Source organism: Sceloporus occidentalis, unplaced genomic scaffold (assembly GCF_023333645.1).
Source record: "Sceloporus occidentalis isolate IW3139 unplaced genomic scaffold, rSceOcc1.0.p SCAF_27, whole genome shotgun sequence".
Taxonomy (NCBI): domain Eukaryota; kingdom Metazoa; phylum Chordata; class Lepidosauria; order Squamata; family Phrynosomatidae; genus Sceloporus; species Sceloporus occidentalis.
In genome coordinates, this window is record NW_028317007.1 from 9190456 (window position 1) to 9210060 (window position 19605).

The following is a 19605-nucleotide window of genomic DNA, read 5'->3' on the forward strand; positions in this document are numbered from 1 at the left end:
TAAAGCAAAATACCTGAGGTTTCACAATATCTTCATCTGCCTCATCACAGTACATAATATACATTTTTTTTTGTTTTTGTTTTTCAGATCTGTCCTATGATTAGAAAAACAAAATAAAAACTTAAAAACTATAGCTTTAATAAGGTGAAGGAGACACCCAATCTAAGAGTCACTAATACGTCTTGTATGTCCCCATCCCGTGACTCTCCGTGAACAGAGGAACATCTGATAAGGAGAACAATGAAAAGGTCCATCAGTTTTATCAACAAAAATAATCTTCAGTGTGAGGAAGAGTCTGCTCCATTGACTGAAAACCTGGAATAGGAATGAGAAACAATATTAAAGGACCAGTGCTCAATGTGTTCCTATGTGACAATATAAAATAGCAAGGGACTCAAAATGTTTTTTTCTTTGGCCAACTCTGCCCTTATTACAGGGGGCTCTATGGCTTAACAGCTCTGAGACTACAAAATAATAAGCCAAATAGTATAATGTCTATAATAGGATACATGTTATTCAGCTTCAAAAAATGGAAACGTTCCAGAAGCATCTGGCTCGGTAGACAGCCCTAGTTGTCAGTGTTAAAGGGTACTTTTTTATGGAGGTTTTTCATTTAGCTTATCATAGCCAGTCAATGTTGGGCTTTTTTATTTTTTCATTATGTATACCCTAACTGGTCCACATACAATGCAAAATTATATCATTATTATCTATTCTAGTATAGGTAACGCTCAATTTGTGGCGAATGGCACTTGAGACTTCACCTCAAGACTTCATTTAGGGTAAAAGACAACTGCCCTACGTAAAAAGACACCAAATAATTCTTACTAATTACTTGTTCTGTGTCGATGAAAATGTTGAAGGTTGCACTTTTATTTTATTTATTTATTTTACGAGTGCCCCAATGTATAGAGTTTCAGAACATAAATCATTATAAACGTTATAAGGCTTTGGTGTACATCAACAGCCGGGTTGTTGCACATTTCAGGGAGAACATCATATACCTGGCACTGCTGCCCAGCTGTTGACCCTTAAGGAGCAACCAAACATTTAAAAAACAAAATATTAGCACAGCACCACCAGTGGTTTTTCCTCCAAGGGTTTTCTTAATGATTTTTGATTACCTTTGAAGCCTCAATAAAAGCCGAGACACCATGGAGTCCGAGATACCTGGACAGGCTTCTTCAGCTAAGTAAATTGCCTCTCTCAGTTGCTCTATTGACCCTACGTTGCCCCCACAAGCCCGGCTCTTCTCTTTCAACTAAAATAAATAAATAAATAAATAAAAATGGCAAAAACAAAATCTTACATGTCAGTCTTTACAATGAACAAAATTGCACAGACTATGTGGCCCGGATTTGGTAAAGCCAGCTTTAAATGGGTCCTTACCAAAAGCTAGCCATACTGTGGCACAAAATACACAAAGATAGCCAACAGGACATATTAAAATCACTCTGAAAAGTTAGTATCCCCAGGATCTAAAGGCAGATAGGAACCATTGAGCCCAACTAGCAAAGTCAGAAAGCTGCATTTACCACAGATGCAATATGGCTGAAGAAGGGACTGTATCTTAAAAAAATATATTTAAAATGAAAACCCTACATTTACTGGTACCTTTTAATAGCTTGCTAATCTTATCACGGTTAGCTTGACAAACTTTTCCTACACATTCCTTTTTAGCCGTGATAAGAAGAGTAGATATAACTGGAATGGTGTCTTTAGACCAATGTAGCCAGGGCCGGCCCAAGGCAAAATACCGCCTGGGGCGAATTTTAAAATGCCGCACCCCCCCCTTTTTTACCCTTCCTCTCCCTCCGTCCCTGCCGCCCCCCCCATTATCTACCCCCCCCATATTATCTACCCTTCCTCCCCCCCCCTTGTACTTACCTTTCAGCAGTCCTGCGGCGAATCTCCCTGTTCAGTCTCGGTGCCGGCAATCTTCCGGCACTCAGCATTACAAGCCGGCACTAGACTGAACAGGAAGACTCGCCGCAGAGGAGAGAGAGAGGGGAGCCGAGCGGGTACTGACAGCTTGGTAAGCGAAAACCACTCGGCGCCCCTTTCTCTCTCTTTCGCTTTAGAAAGAAAGAAAGAAAAAAAAAGGACTTCAAAAGTGCCGCCTGGAGCGGCTGCCCCACTCAGCTCCATTGTCGGGCCAGCCCTGAATGTAGCTTTGACTAAAGACTCCACTTTCTCTTGGGCGAATACGGCTATAAGAAATTATTAACAGATACACAAAATAAAGGATATCCAATAAAACAATCTAAGTATCAAATGGATCCAAAGAATGTGATAAAGGAAGAACGTTACATACCTCTGCAAATAAGGGAGACATTATTGTAGACAAACACTGGGACAAAGGTCGCTTTGGGATATCTTTAACCTTCAATATAAAGAAATTTATATTTCAACATACCACACACTTTACATTACAAACCTTATCAAAGAAATGGTCACTAAAGAAATAACCAGGTATGTTTAAGGATGTAATAGCACATACCCTTAGACAGCAAGAATGTTATAGGAGGCAGAAACATTTCTCAGCTAAATCATTAAAGAAAGAAAATGTCTCATTTTTACTAACATATGCTTATGAAAAGAGAACGTGAACAGAATATTTATTGGAAATACAGTAAGCTTGTTTGAGCACGGCCCTCCGTATAATTATGTTAAATACTACTTGTCATGTCCTGTTTAGCCATTGTACAGTGCTATATGAAACAATAAATAATAATAAAGCATGTGGAAGAAGGTAAAAGCCTGCACAGCACATTGTAGACTGAAATATAAAGCACAAAATGAATAAAAAGCACCATAAAGGCAAACTGGAATGCCTGTTTTGGTGGAAAAGTGACAAAATCTTTTGTTTTGTCCCTTAGTGGTCATATGACAAAATGCCCTGTACGGTTTGGAACTTACAGTATCCTTGGTTAGTGAAATGCAACAAATTTTAAAATAACAAAAAATGCAAGTCAGACATTAAAATGTTAATTTAGGGTAAGTTGGCATTATTTCATACAGCAAAATATTCTTACTTGATTTTGGTCTAATGCTTCAAATTGACCTTCTCCATTCATCAACTTCTTAAGGTCTACCTCTTTTTTCGTAAATATCCAATCATCTTTGTCACTTGTATCTTGACTATAATCATCTCTTTATTTTGTACAAGGAAACAAAAAATAAAGAAAAGAAAGCAATAAGGATATTTTGCATACTAAGCAAATGGAAAAAGAATAAAAACCAATACATCCTTGTATGTTTGAAACTAAAGGAATGTGACAGAGTAGAGAACAATTAAACTGCTCATGTCAGCCATTTTTTAGTACAAACACAGATATTTACATATACAATATTTACTTCTAGGTAAAATCTAGGTATCATTGTGGGGATTCTCAAGACCCCTTTGGAGCTACACAAACTTCACTCAATCCATGGTCAGACAAACCGTACCAGCCCTCTCCTAGCAGTAACCATGATGTAGTGTTAAAAAAAAAAAGTGTTATTTGTGTTTCTGTTATAGCTAATTCTCTAGCTTCACAATACACTAGATTCATACACATAGTGTAGCTCAAAACCTCCCAAGGTAGGGTAACCAAAAGCTCTCCATCTATTGTAGGACACACTTTAGTGGAAATTAACTGAGCAGGGAGTAAGGAGGACATGGGCCGGGCCACATACTGCTCCCCTTCCCAGAGAAGTACGACACTGTCCCTGAAGAGCCTCCAGAGACGCTGAACAGACCTGGGAACACTCCAAGTTGTACCCATACAATGCTATATGCAATACTTACTCCTCAGGGTCGGAACTGGAGCCACCATGACCCTGTTCTATTTTCATGCGCTTGTATCTGTCAATGAGCTCTGTTAAGTAAGATGTTTTCTTGGCATTTCTGACAATAAATTTGTGTTTCAGCAGTTCCTTAGCTGTAGGCCTCTAGAAGAGAAGACACAAAACAATGCAGGTTGATGAAAAGAGAAGATGAAAACGATCAAACACATGCCCAACGCTAGAAGACGACACTATGGGAAGGGTAACATGGACTATCTAATTGGAGGTCTTATATATATATATATAGGTGTGCATAAGGCTGTCATGAATATCAAACAATACCATGGACCAAACAGGGTTTGAGGTTTTTAGATCAGGATTTATGACAGGCTAGGCGGCCCAAATTGTTCTTATGTGCTGTAAAAATTTTAGAGAAGGGCTTACATTCTTTGGGACAAGCTCAGCAAGTAGACCAATAATATAGTAGCACAAGAAGCAAAACACGAGTACAGAAGCTCAGAAAATTCAGATGAGGAGGAGAACCCCTTCCCTGGCAGACACTATATAGTCCACATGCCAAGTATAACAATAGTGGAGGTAAAAGGGAGGTAAAAGGAATAGCCCAACTGCCCCGAGCCAGTGACATTCACGACAGTTGCAAAAGATCTTGATTATGACAAGACATACTTACAAAGCTGGGCTCTTTGTTTAAACACGCTTCCACAAACTCCTTCAGGCTTTTGCTGTAGTTCCCTTCAAGCGTGGGAGGGTTGTTTTTGGGAATAAGGAACAATACTTTCATAGGATGCAGTTCTGAATGCGGTGGTTCTCCTTTAGCAAGTTCAATGGCTGTTATGCCCAAGGACCAAATGTCTGCCTGCAAAGAGAGAAAGAATTCCAAAGAGACACATGAGAACAAAGACCTTACCTCACCGCACTACACACGAAGTCCTGCACTTCCCCTTGGAAGACTATGCACAAGTCTCACGTTCCCTGCTTCAGCGTATGTATGTGCGTATATGTTACACTATGAGTGATTAGGAGTCATTCTATTCTTAATCACAAGGCAGTATTAAAACAGAGATTATAATATTTTTAAATACTGGTTTTTAATGCCATACTAGTAATATAAAAATGGCAAAAGTTACACTTTAGTTGCGGTGTCATTTGACGTCGGGACCTAAGCCTCCTTTAAAGGCTTCTATTCTATTCATAATATTTGTTTTAGATTACAGAAAAAAACAGTTTAATAAGGTCTTAATAATAACAGTCAATTATATCAACAGAACCAGAATTATAACCTGATCAAAACAAAGGAAGTGTTGTTTGTCATATCCTGTATCTTACAAAAATATTTTTCAGACACATTAGAGGGAAAGAGGCACTCCCTAGCAAACTATGAAAGAAGTTTCCATACGCCCATCAAATAAAATAAAATAAAAAAACAAATAGATCAAGACTAACAAAATGAAAGTGTTACAATATATGAAAGCCATAAGTGTATACATTACCATATAGGATAAACGCCAATATATAAAGTACCTGAACATGTTTAAGATCTATGTCTTCTGGAACAGAACACGAATGCGAGCAAAACCAAGATTTAACACAAATAACAAAAAAAAAGTCACACGTATGAGTGCAACAATATCCTTATAGAGTTCTAGACAACAATACCCACTGGCACGCTGTACAACCAGAGGACCCAGCCTGTAACAGAACTGCATTACATTTATTACCAACGAAACACATATACTATGCGATACACGCATATAGAACTGCGCTAGGAGAATGGAAATCTCCACCTCTACCAAACAGAACAAGGGGGATGGACATTTAGGACAATAACAAGTGGCTGTTTCAACATTTGGGGGAGAAAAATTGTAGAATGATGTACCGCTATGTGCAATGTAACCAACCAAAATCACAATCTCTTTACATACATATACCGTATGGTTTAGTTCATGGTAAAAATGAAAATTATATTCTCCCATGAATGTTAAGTCTATTTGTAATCATGTAAAATGCAATCCCTTTAATCAGATATTTATAATCAGTAATAGGACTACATGACACCTCTAATGGTTAAAGTAAAAATACTATGCATTCCCATCATTTTAAATAGAAGCTTATGTTTAATTTTGGCAACATCTTCAGATATCACATTTTGGAAGCCACCATTTTCTGGTGCTAACAAATTTTATTAAAATAGCACATTGATGGCATCTGGGAAGGTAATAAAGAAAAGAAGATACAAGTTTAGATTTTACAGAAGAGAAGAAACGAACAGAATGGTTATTTTAATAACCATTACAAAGGAACGTTGCTATTGGCTTAAAAAAAGCGGTGTCTTCCAAGACAGATATGTTAGCGAATACATTTGTGGAGGTTCGGAAACAAATCTTCTGGGGGGCACTGGGAAAAAAATTACAACTACTTAGAGGAGCCACAAGTCAGTAAGGCAAGTTCGGCGACTGTGTGCATACAACTGTAACAAATATATGAGCAATCCAGTTCTGAAAGCCAATAAAATGTATGATTTCTACTACATCTGCTTATTTTCTTTCCATAGCTAACAACACAGCTCTAGGTACACCTTCAGAAACACTACTTCTTAATGCATCGGCCAGTCAACGCTCCTTGTGTGTTATACAAGGTCTTTACCCAAGGAGGAAAAAAAACCATTTAGAAAGCGTGGCCTTGTCCCCTTACCTTAGAATCGTATGCAGACTGCTTTATGACCTCTGGTGCCATCCAGAACGGTGTACCCACAAATGTGTTTCTCTTAATTTGAGTGTCCGTGAGCTGGCCTGCTACACCAAAATCAGCTAGTTTCACTTCTCCTTGTTCAGACAGCAAGACATTGGCAGCTGAAATAAATCAGAAGTCTTTCTTATTCATCCACATATACCGTGATGATAACATGATGGAATTGGAATGACAGGTCCGCCTACCTTTAATATCTCGGTGGATTTTCTTTTCTGAATGCAAGTAATCGAGTCCCTTCAATATCTCTCTTAAGATTGTTGCAATCTGCGTTTCATCTAAGTGGCCGAGCTCCAACTAAAAGTTAACAAATGTTCTTTAACAAAGATACGATATACTGTTACATTATTATATAAAGGACGCATATGGTATTTTAACACCTCACAAGGCCCCATATACACACCATAAATCATACAAAAAGTACTCAATGTGCAGCAACAAAACAAAAGGCAAAACATTTCATACAGACATATATATATACAGATATATATATATATATATATATGCATCAGGAGGTAGGTGTATAGTAGGTAAATGAGAGCCATTTAGTCACAAAATATGCAAATGATTTGAATTAAAATAAAAACAAACATTTTGGTTGATTCCAGATTTATTTTTGTACACCGTATTATTTTAAGCAGAGCAACTGAGTAATTATTTATCTAGACAGAGAGAAATATTGCATTAAAAAAATTAAAAAAAATAATAAAATGGCGGATGTCATAGAATGAATGGTTGTACATACCAGGTCCAGAGCAGAGCCCCCTCCAAGATATTCCATTATAATCCATAATTTTGTGTCCTAGCAAACAGAATGAATATGAAATTAAAAGGAACAGAATTTTATGGTAAAAACACTGTAGAACTACAGTACGTCACTCCCTTGCGATATCCTGCCTGGATTATTGCAACTCCCTGCTAACTGGTCTTCCCAACACTGCAGCTAGATTAATCTTTGTCTGTCCCCGTTACAAATCCGATGTTCCTCTACGCCAATCACTTCTAACTGCTCAGATCATCTACAGAAGAACCCATCACACACACACACACGGAGATCATCTACAGAAGAACCCATCACACACACACGGAGATAATCTACAGAAGAACCCATCACACACACAGAGATCATCTACTGAAGAACCCATCACACACACAGAGATAATCTACTGAAGAACCCATCACACACACACACAGATAATCTACAGAAGAACCCATCACATACACACAGAGATCATCTACAGAAGAACCCATCACACACACACGGAGATAATCTACTGAAGAACCCATCACATACACACGGAGATCATCTACTGAAGAACCCATCACACACACACGGAGATAATCTACAGAAGAAACCATCACATACACACAAAGATAATCTACAGAAGAACCCATCACACACACAGAGATCATCTACTGAAGAACCCATCACACACAGAGATAATCTACAGAACCCATCACACACAGAGATAATCTACAGAAGAACCCATCACACACACAGAGATCATCTACTGAAGAACCCATCACACACACACACAGAGATAATCTACTGAAGAACCCATCACACACAGAGATAATCTACTGAAGAACCCATCACACACAGAGATAATCTACTGAAGAACTCATCACATACACACAGAGATAATCTACAGAACCCATCACATACACACAGAGATAATCTACAGAACCCATCACATACACACAGAGATAATCTACAGAAGAACCCATCACACACACAGAGATCATCTACTGAAGAACCCATCACACACACAGAGATCATCTACTGAAGAACCCATCACACACACACACAGAGATCATCTACTGAAGAACCCATCACACACACACACAGAGATCATCTACTGAAGAACCCATCACACACACAGAGATCATCTACTGAAGAACCCATCACACACACACACACAGAGATCATCTACTGAAGAACCCATCACACACACACACACAGAGATCATCTACTGAAGAACCCATCACACACACGGTGCCAGTATATGTCCCCCTAAAATGAACGGTTTATCTCCGGGGCATTACCATCTACACACCCAGCAAGTGTACAGATCAAGTAGACAAATTCAGCTGTCAACACAAGGGCTAGAAACGGCTGTCATGGTCAAGCACGGCTCCCGTCCCCACACCAGATTTTGATGAATGCAAAATCCGCTGTAATATAGAGCGTTGTTAAAAGCAGAAGTGCTTAAATATTTAATGCCGCTTATTTTCGCTCTTGGTGTGTGTTGTCTTCTTTAAACTGTAAAGCGGGAGCATTTTTTTATTTTTTTTATTATTTTTTTTCGGTATTTACGGAAGCGGAAATACACAGGAGAGAAAGAGCCCAAAGCTGTAGGCACATATTTAATTGAAATTAATCATTGCTGCCTCTCTGACGATTGCGTATTGGTGTCAGCGAGGGTTACTTTCAATTTGTTAATCAGAACATGACCATGAACATAAAACCATCTTTGCCAGTAGGCACCTGATAAGACACCACTGCACATGCTAGGAAGGTGCTGTTCCACTTGAACAAAACAAAGTACACTCTCTAATATTCTTCAGCAGCTCATTTTAATCTATTGTTTGGAGTTTTACCTTTATCACCTTTTAAGATGATGTTTCAGCTTCTATGGAATCAATGTGTATCAGCGCTTGCTTTTGTTTTGCACGAGAACAAAAGTGTTATAAACTAAGCTAAATTTTATATGAAGCATGCAGAAAGATAGATACAACCTTTCAACCCATCTAGTCTGCCCATTTTTTTCATGATGTAAAGATTCAGACCTTAATCAGCCCAAGTCTCATCTTAAATTCAGAGAATCCATATGCTTATCCAATGCATGTTTCAATTCATTCACTGTCTCTACCACTTCTTCTGTGAGGAACACCCAATGCATAAAAAGGCTTTATGAGAGTAATCAAGCGTTTATCATTTAAATGTATTCTTCTTTTAGTATTTTCAACGCTACAAAATATATAGATAATTTAGATCCAGACAGGATTGTTTTTTCCATACGAGGGAAGACAGGGTAACGTTAGAAAGTCAGCAGTGAAATCATAGCAGCCATGGCTTCTTGGCTCCTGGGTTTTAGCTAGAGGCTCCTGGCAATATGATGCGTCGCTACCTTTGCTTCCGGATAGTTGATTGTCAATCAATTCTTCTCTTAGCCACCCCAGTATAAAGCACCACCAATATATTTTATTAACATGCAATATTATCCTTCCACTTAAACTCATCATAAAGTTCAGATATAGTCATTGTTCCCAAACATGTAGATTCTTCTAACTGCTTGGACTCATGAGCTCGTGACCCTTACCGTTCCAATCATTTAAGCTAAATACTGCATTTAAATGACATTTTAATCATGTACTATATTATTTGTTATATAATCTTCCGCGCCGTTCTCTATTGCAATTCTTTTAAAAATGTATTTCATGTAAGCCAGTAATATCCATACATAGCTGTGTCTAGTATATTCAACACATTTTATTTATAGCCGATATCCTTCCTAAACTATGAAAAAAGGTGGTGCAGCTGAGGACTTTCTTGTTGACAACAAATTGGATGGGTATATTAAAGGGGCGGTTTAATGTTCTAGAGAGGCATGAGCAAGCGGGACAACAAATATATTTAAGGGGACTACTCCGTTTATCATATGCATTAATGTTCCCATGTTAGCTGGATAATGTCTAAATCCTGTTCTGATATCACATAGAAGTGGTGCTGTTATCATCATGGCTCCATCTATTAGTGATTACATATTCTGAATATTACTTGCATTACAACAAGCCTGACAATTTCAGTGTTTTTTTTTTATTTTATAGACAGATAACAATAAATACATAAATAACAATACAAGCTGAAAATATGCTATTGAGTCTTAGGAGCAGTGTTTACATCACCGTCACGGTAAACACAGCAGTTGCTATTTGACATCACAAGCATTAGAACCCTCAGGGTAGGGATCAGAGAGATGCGTGTAGACATCTTCCTTGTAGTGTAGAGGTGACAGTATCGAGAGGAGTGAATTGCAGCCATGTCCATTCGGGCACTGTGCAGTATTTGTCGCGTCACTTTTAATAACACCTGCAATGTGACAGCCCTTCGCTGCGGACACCTTTTCCATCAGGAGTGCGTGCAGCAATGGTTTTACGCGGCTGCAAGACAAACTTGTCCTCAGTGCCGAACCGTGGTTGGCAGCAGCCGAGATATAGTCCAGAAATTATTTTTTGAACTAGTTGAAGAGGATCCAGAAGAGCTGAGGAATGAAGCGGACAGAGTGTATGCCCGCCTTCTCTCAAAAGAGAGGGAGCTGACCGGATGGTTCAAAGCGGCATGCTCACTATATGAGGAGGTGAATGAGAAAAAAGCCGAGTTACAAGCTTTAGAGAAGAATTTTAGAGACATGACAAACTCATACTCGGGGCTGGAAGAACAACTAAGGCTTCTGTATGAGGAGCAAGCAGAAACCAAAGCCGTCATGGAGAGAACCATCGGTCCTGCGATACTTGAAAGACCAGCTCCCACGGGATATCAGCGGCCGAAGCTCCGTCGCCCTGGTGAATTCCTGCAGAAAACCTTTAGTTTCCCTGCAGAGTCTGTGGAAGCCACCGGTCCTCCTGTATTTGGGATGTCATCTCCAATTGGAGTCCAGAGGCCCAAGCTTCGCCCTCCTCATCACATGGGACGAGCTCTTGCTTGATTTCAACGTCCTCCATAAAACAACTCAACCACTTCTAAATGTTAGGTGGTTTGAACCCTTGTAGTTCATAATAAATTAACTTGTTAGGATCTTATAATTTGTTGTGTTTTTAATTTTGTATTTCTCTGGTCCAAAGAAAATCAAAGATGCTTGGTATAGACATAGCTATATTTAGCATTTTTCTAAATTATGATATATATGTATAATATTAAGTGAACATATGATGGAGGAACGTCACCTTAGAAAGGAGAAGGGAGATACTCAACTACAGAAAATGAAACCATGATTGGTTGGAGGGACAAATGTAAAATGTCTTAAATTTTTGGGATAACTCCTAGATGCAAACCAAATTTATCAAGCCGTGCATATATCATATACAGACGCACTCATTTATATCACTCAACTTACGCATGTCATGGGATCTCCTGACTGCGTGTTCAAATGAATAGCATGATTATTCTATGTCATATAGTTCTTTTCACCTATTCTTTCTATGTAAAGGCTTGGATGAGGAAAGATACTTTCAGGAGTAATATTTAATATGCCAGTTCACATGTAAACTAATATCTTCAAAATAAATTACAGCAATGATAAGATACAGAACCCAGCTTGCTGATCACGGCACAGGGGAGATCCAAAGGAAGCATTTTAAAAAAAATATATATATATTTGATATCACTGGCATCCATAAAACAATTACAAAGTGCCTTGATATCCTATTTTCCCGAGTACTACAAGTAATAAAGAAGAAAAGAACCTTAACTACTCCTAAACACTGTAAGTCAACTACTGTGTGGAAGAAATTATAAAAGCAAATGCTTTTATTTTTGTATGTTTTTTAAGTTCTTTTTACATATGTGCACTCATAATTATTTGTGTGTTTCTATGGTTACAAAGAAAACCATGTCCAGAAAAAAAGGATGTCTCACTTGTGCAGGCTCATCAAAGAAAGAAAAGGAGAATCTTGATTAAACCAACATATGGTAAAAATGGCAAAAAGGGAAGCTAAAAGGTACACTTGGTACTGGCTGTCTAGATGCAAGGCAAATATATTTAAGGGGACTTAATCAAGGTTTATCAAGGACCAAGGTACTTATGTGCATGTGATGTCAACTAGTCTTAGTTTTCTTTTCTTTTTCCTTTTTATTCACCAATGGGTAAGATTCCAGACTATCCATTCCTAATACATCCCGTCGCCTATGTAACTGAATACGTGCATGTATAGTTGTATGTTATGGGGATTTTGTCTATATACACTGGATTCTACAAACTGCAATCCATCCTCATGTGAATGATTTTATATATTCAAACTTAATTTTTTATATGATCAATTTACTATATGATCAAACTTACTTTTTAAGTCAAGGATCTATGTATATCTTTTAATACAATAAACACAAAAAGAACACTCTGACCAGGAATAGAACAGGAGTGCATAGGTCAATGGTTTCACTGCAAGACTAACATGCCCACAGAGCCAAAGCAGCAGCCAAGATATATTCCCAAAATTGTTTTTCTTTTTTTGAAGTTGATGCAGAAGAGCTAAAAAGTGAAGTAAACAGAGTCAACATCCTGCTTCTCTGAAAAGAGAATTAGTTGACAGGATTGCACAAGGTAGCATGCTCACTGCAGGAGGTGGTGAATGAAAAAGTGGTTGGAATAAATGAGTTAAAGAAGGATCTTGGGGACATAAATAGATTGTACTCAGGACTAAGGGAATAATTGAGGCTTATATATGAGGATGAGGTTGGGACTAAAGCTGCTCTCATTGAATTCCACCATCCAAAGCTCTGTCACCCTGTTGAGGTCCTACAGAAAACTTTGAGATCTCTAAGGAAGCCCTCAGTGTCTGCTTCCATTGGAATCCAGCAGCCAGAGCGTCACCCAACCCCATCGCAGGGGACTATATCTTTCTTGTTTTCACCCTGCCCTTTAAAGCAACTGAAAATCTTCTGGGTTTTGAGTGGTTTGAAGCCTTACAATTAGTAATAAATACATCAGTTAATATCTTGTGGTCTGCTGTGCAAGTTGTTTAACATAACATTATTCTTAATATACCTTTTTAGCAAGCAGACGACCCTACCAGGACTATTTTTATCTGTTTACTTTTTTTATTCAACAGAAATTGCTATCTTTTACCACTAACCTCTTGGATAAGCTCCAGTTCTCATCATTTTATCGATGAATATCATCATATTTTTATTTGTACTTTGCACATGTTCATAGTCAAGTGTCTTATACTAGAATATAGAAAAAAAAATAGATTTCTGCTAAGAATTCCCTACAAATTGATTATAATTGCTTTCCTATAGGACTGCTGTCTTCTCCTGCTCTGTCTACCTGCCTATGTAAACTCTTGCTCCCAGACATGTTTATTTCTTACCTTCCAACCTACCCCAGCCCCCAATAACAGGTTGAACTACCCAGGGAGAGCTCATCATGCGAATCTCTGTGGGGGAATAGTTTAGGTATGGATTAATCGGCTATTTAAAAATCAGACAATGCAGCATGTAGACTGCCGATTGAAAAATGGCCACCCATGAAGACACCCATAAGAATTACACCAGGTATTTGGATAAAATCATGCTCTGAAAAATACACTTTCTTTTATAATCCAACCTCAAACAGAGGTTTGATGATAACACTAGGACCCGCAGGTATAAGGCATATCAGGAGGGCAGAGGGGCATATAGGGGGTTATAAGTCATATCAGGGGGACAGAGGAGCATATCTGGGGGACAGAGTGGCATATAAGGGGTATAAGGCATATTTGGGGGTAGAGTGGCATATCTGGGGGACAGAGTGGCATATAAGGGGTATAAGGCATATTTGGGGGTAGAGTGGCATATCTGGGGGTAAAGGCATATCTGGGGAGGGCGAAGTGGCATATCTGGGAGGCAGTGTGGCAACCCTGGGCTCAGATGTGCATAACTGGGGGGCAGGATGGGAAATAAAACTAAGAAATGCTTTATTCTAATTTTTTTTTATTCTGCTGTTTGTTTTTAACATCCTGTTTGTTTAATAAATTATTTTAAATAATAAAAAAAAAAAAAAGTAAATTTTTCATTTATCAGATTAATGGAAAAAGATTCTGATTATGAAAATGATCGTTAGTTGCAGCCCTACTCGGTAGCACTCCCATTTAAGACACATATGTGCTTACTGCCGCTAGTCTTATTGATCACAGTTGCCACCGAGCATGAGCAAGAAGCATACTAAGGTATGCTTCCTGTTGTCTACAGGGGGAAATGTGGGAGTAGTTACTCTTTTTAATTAAAGAAAAGCGTCTGCAACCAATTTGCATGCCGTAAACGTGAAAATTTTAAGTAACGCTACCTTTACATTAACATCTATTACAAGGGTTTTACTCACCTTAAGATAAGAACCATAATACTTTGTTACATATGGACTATCACACTGGCTCAAAACAGTGATTTCCTGTTGAATGTCTTCAATTTCATCTTCTGCTTCTTCCAAGTCTATAATTTTTATAGCCACTACTTTCTGAGTCCTGTTGTCAATTCCTTTGAACACTTCTCCAAATGATCCTTTACCAATTTTCTCCAGTTTTTGGAACAGTTCCTCAGGGTCTGCTTTTAAACTCTACAAAAAAACAAAACAAAACAAAAAAAAGTAAAAAGTAATTAAAAATCCTTTGTAAGACCAAAAACAACATCGTTTTTATTTGTTTTTTACTTATGGGGGGTTACTTGTAGCGTATTATTCTGATGAAGTGTCTGAAAAAGTGGTCTGGCAACCAATGCAATTACAAGAAGTTCCGTAGGTTGACTTAACGTCATATTCTCAACCCTTACCGTCTTACGTCTACTGTAATACCGCAGGGGAATTTAAACACGTATGGGAGAGGCATTTGCCAATCACGACTCTAAGACAAGATCAAGGACCGATTAAGGTCTTTACATCAGGAAAATTGGGCAGATCGGATGGGCCGAATGGTTCTTCTCCGCCGTCAAATCCTTTGTAATGAAGCTCTGTAAATATCTCAGGATTATTATGTTGTTAACGTTAAGTAGTTCACATCACATCATTTAATTTACGTTACGAGGAATGCAAACAGATGTGTGGCGTGAACTCCTTAACAGGAAGTCCTATTCCCTCAAGCGCGTGAGTCACACACATACTATATCATTATATTAAACATTACACATTTTATTGGTAGTTCTTGCACTTCACATATTTCAAACATTTTATCACAGTCGTTATTAGCTTCATTTATAATAGAGAACGTTGGTACTGAAAATAATTACGCACTAATATAATGTGTAAGCACAATTTACAAGCCTACCTTGGGTTTATAACTGTCCATTCTAATATTATACGAGGAGAAGAGGGATAATTATTTTTGAGAATTATGACTTGACCATTATTAAAGATTTTTTACTGAGCATAAGTACAGTGCTGTATATAGTAAAGTAGTTTCGCACTGACAAAATTCCTGGTCTATCCAATTCTGTTCCAATAACCTTTTATCTCAAGAAACGAAGGCCGTCAAGGTGTTAGGGTGTGTTTGTGTAGTCAGGGCCGGCTTTAGGGGTGTGTGACGGCACAGGGCACAATACCCCAGAAGGCTTTCTCTCCGGCTACTCACACAGCGCAAGCAGCCTCACTTTCTCCGAGGGGGGTCACGTAATGTTATGTGACCCCCCCCCTATGTTCCTGCCTCCCCGTGCTTGTCCAAAAGTGTTCACAAAGGACTGGTCAGACTGACCCTTTGTGAACAATTGTGTCTAGCTCAGTAATGTCCAGCGCAGTGACATGTCCCTTGAAGGCTCGCTCATCTCCATACTATACATCCAGGCCAAAAGTTATTTAGGTGTCATTCTCTTTAAACATTCCCAATATGAATATTCACTAAAGAGGGAGAGGAGAGTTCTGCTTTCAACTCCCTAAATTCACTTTGCATCATAAAAGGGACAATCCCGGTAACCTCTCTGCAAGGAAAGCACAGTTTAATTAGTACCAATTTAAATAGGCTTTATACAGGACCACCTTCTACATAAATGGTAAAGTAACCATAATATAATTAAACATGACCAGGAATAGAATAAATCCTAGTTGATGTATTTACTGAAGTTGCAATTTCAGTTCCCAGGTACAGTTATGCATTAAAAAGGGTCAAGCCCAATGGAAGACCTATGGTAGAGCCAACAGTGTACAGATCCAACAAATAGTTTTTATGAATGGCAAAGGCCAGTTCAGCTAAGCAATGATGGGACCTCACTGGTAGGTCTTGATGAAAGAGACGCTTTTTGAAGCCACCTACCAAGAGGAATCCATTATCTCCCCTTTATAGCAGGGGATAGCTTTAAGTACGTAGCTAATCACATTTTTATAATGAAAAACAAAGAGACATGTTGTATGCTTGTGACAAAACAAACCATCCCAAAATATAATTATTTCATTGCTGAAAGGCAAGTTAACAATAAAACTTCAAAGACAATGAACTGTTCAACCTTCAAGTTGTACATGAATACAAGAACTGATACAAACACAAGAACAGCGTCAAGAAAGCTTTTCAAAGATAAACCAACAGAAAAGTACTCGGTTTCCAAGTGATCTGCCAGGAATGCGATCACAAGGTCAAAGCTCGGGCTTAACCTGTTCAGGGCCAGGAACGTATGATGTAGGTTCTTGGCCTCACCTTTTGTTTCTATACATAAACACGGCAATGCGATCACGTAAACAGCGCTATTAATCCTCAAAGTGCCCCGGGCACTAAAAGATCATCTAGAGTAGGATTCCAAACCAAGCCCCCTCAACCCATGATAATGCAACAAACCTAGACACCAAAACAGAAAATATTATCAAAACGCAGGGTATATATGGTTATTCTGAAGACCAAGGACTGAATAAAAATGGGCAGACTAGAAAGACCGAGTAGTTTTCATCTGCTGTCAAATTCTATAGTAGTTAAAATTTGGAACACCTTTGACTGCTTGTTCAACTGATGCTCCTACGGTGCATAAAACGCAGGCTAAAGTAATAAAAGAAGGGAAGACGGATCCACTTTGAGGTTTTACTAGTCAATTTTCAAAAGACAATTGTGTCCAAAATCTGAAGTCCATAAAGAATGGCGTGACCGTTTCAGTGACTCACAACTATGCATTTTCAGTGCATCCCGATCGTCTGCGTAGCAAGTACCTGTTATTAAGTTAATGACCTGTCAAACTCGTTACTACAGGCTTAGTAGACCAGTAAAACACTTCCTCCTGTGTGGTAAAAAGCCATTTCTGTACCATGTGGCCATATCCACAGGAAGCCACTCCCCACGGCATGTCTTATCACTCCACCAAGAACAACGCATGCCCTACCAGGAGGCTAGGGGTTAACGCTACTGACAAGCTATTTATTAACAGACCACTGAAATGTGCTAGCCTACCCTCCTACTATTAAACACACACACACTATATATATATATATATATATATATATATATATATATATAATCTGGAGAATAAAGAGTTACAAATTGTGCAATCCTAAAGTCCAGATGTTTACACTAGAAAAGGCTTTTCACCAAGTTGCCATTTCCTCTCTGCGGCCGCAGCTTGTAGAAATATCTGATAAAATGTTTAAATAAATGGGCACGGCCGAGAACTTTCTTTTTGTAGAGAACGTCTGGAAGCAGAAAAGTGACACGCAACATACTAGACAACTAATAGATACAAAGTGCGCCTTGAATAGGGTTATTAACAACAGGCATTCCTTTTTATAAAGAATTATTTTTAATAGCTGTGGAATCACAATCATCATGCTATAATACTCTAACACTCAAGAAAACTACCCATCATAAACAGGTTCCAAATCCCATGTTATAGTACACGACTCGTATTACTATTTTTCTGTATATATGGGGTGTATAATTTTAATACATATTATTTTGATATATATTTGTCTATATTTTATATTAAGTTTGTTATGATCACTCGCTTTATTGTTGGACTGTTTACCAATACATACACTTATTATAGATTGTAAGCTCTTTGCGCAGGGGCCCTCCCTCACCCTCTGTTTCTGTAAATCCCACATTTTTATTTTAAGTATAAATTGCTAGTTCTGCTGTACAGCTCTGTGGAATATGATGGCGCTATCTAAATCAATAACTAATAATAAATTCTTGTACACACAGGAGGGGGTAAACCCACCGTCCTTTAAAACAAATGGGTGTATCACTAGTGTGACAATTATTACATAAAGTGACATGGGGGGTTAAACATGCCATTAACTGTGTAGTTGCCAAAGCCATGCACTGAAATAGTTAACCCTGCTATGTATGGAGCCCCCACATACCCTCTGCCGACAAAGGGGGGTGTAATGTGTCTCAATAGCGAATCAATAGGCCCAGTGAGTTGCTGTTGCCCCGGAGGGTGCTGTATCTATCCGCTGGGGGGGTGACGGGGGGGGGCATATCTTACCTGCATCCCAGGCAGGCCGGTCTGCACCGGGGAGTGAGTCATGCTGATGTGCCCGGCTCTTGAAGCACAGCCCCGGCTCAGAGATCCACTGCGAGCCGAGGACACTCCTCCACACCCCGGCTGCGCACAGCCCTCCGGGCCCAGGAGGAGAGATTGCAGGGGGCAGAGGCACAAACCCTGGGAGAGTTTGGCAGCAGGAAGAGATTTGCTTTATTATTCGGATGATGATGATGATGATTTCCGGCTGCAGAGGAATTATTAAAAACAGGGGAGGGAGAAGTAAGAAGCCGCTCCAGCAGGAACAAGGTGAGAATCGCTTTCTCTGCTGTTTCCTCGTTTAAAGAAAACTAGACCAGGAAACAAGAAGAAGAAAAAACACAATAACCACCCACCTTTCCTCCTCCTACCCTCCTATCCTCCTCCTCTCCTCCCCCAGTGCCGCTTCCCCTCACAGCTCCTCCTGCACAGCGAGCAGGGGCTGCTGTCACACTTACCCTGCCAGATACATACATACATACATACATACATGTATGTATGTATGTATGTATGTAAATAATACTTATATATCCCTTATTGCTGTGATCTTATTAGCAACGTTTTTTAAGGAAAGGAATCTGTTAAGGTTGACTCTGTGCTGTAAAGTGCATGGAGATAGACAAGGGCATCTCTGGGTATTTGGGAGCCTTGGGGAAATCGATTGGGGTATACCGGGTATGAAGATATTTGGACATGAAGTCCTGCTGGTAGTTTTCTGTCGGTTCTACATTAACTTACCTCCCAGATGTCCAAGTTTTCGTGGGACAGTCCCAATTTCCAGACACTGTACTGGGTGGCTTCCCATCACTTTTGCAGGCTGTTGGGATCATTGCAGTTCCCACATGGCCAACTTGTGACAGGAGCTGGTGGCCATGTCTTCAGCCCTGTTC

General features: G+C 39.0%; 1 protein-coding gene across 2 annotated transcripts; it reads right to left on the bottom strand.

The window, feature by feature from the left end:
- Window positions 1–278: 278 nt before the first annotated feature.
- Window positions 279–18721, bottom strand: LOC149299909 (serine/threonine-protein kinase 24-like). 2 transcript variants are annotated; one of them, XM_089485817.1, is made up of 11 exons: window positions 18680–18721; window positions 14616–14846; window positions 7280–7336; window positions 6723–6831; window positions 6481–6638; window positions 4460–4645; window positions 3791–3933; window positions 3036–3153; window positions 2315–2383; window positions 1125–1261; window positions 279–315 (listed from the first exon to the last, which is right to left on the bottom strand). In XM_089485817.1, exons 1-11 carry the CDS (start codon window positions 18719–18721, stop codon window positions 279–281), a joined length of 1287 nt encoding a protein of 428 aa, XP_089341943.1. The 2 variants fall into 2 exon arrangements, with proteins under 2 accessions (XP_089341943.1, XP_089341944.1); XM_089485818.1 differs by lacking the exon at window positions 7280–7336.
- Window positions 18722–19605: the final 884 nt, after the last annotated feature.

Excerpts from the sequence above, each read along its gene's own strand:
- LOC149299909 (XM_089485817.1), bottom strand. The coding sequence starts at position 18,721 with ATGACTCACTCCCCGGTGCAGACCGGCCTGCCTGGGATGCAG. Across the intron at positions 3,934-4,459 it reads TAAACAAAGAGCCCAGCTTT|AGGCCTACAGCTAAGGAACT; the intron begins GTAAGTATGTCT and ends CTTCTCTTCTAG. Across the intron at positions 3,154-3,790 it reads TCCAGTTCCGACCCTGAGGA|AGATGATTATAGTCAAGATA; the intron begins GTAAGTATTGCA and ends TACAAAATAAAG.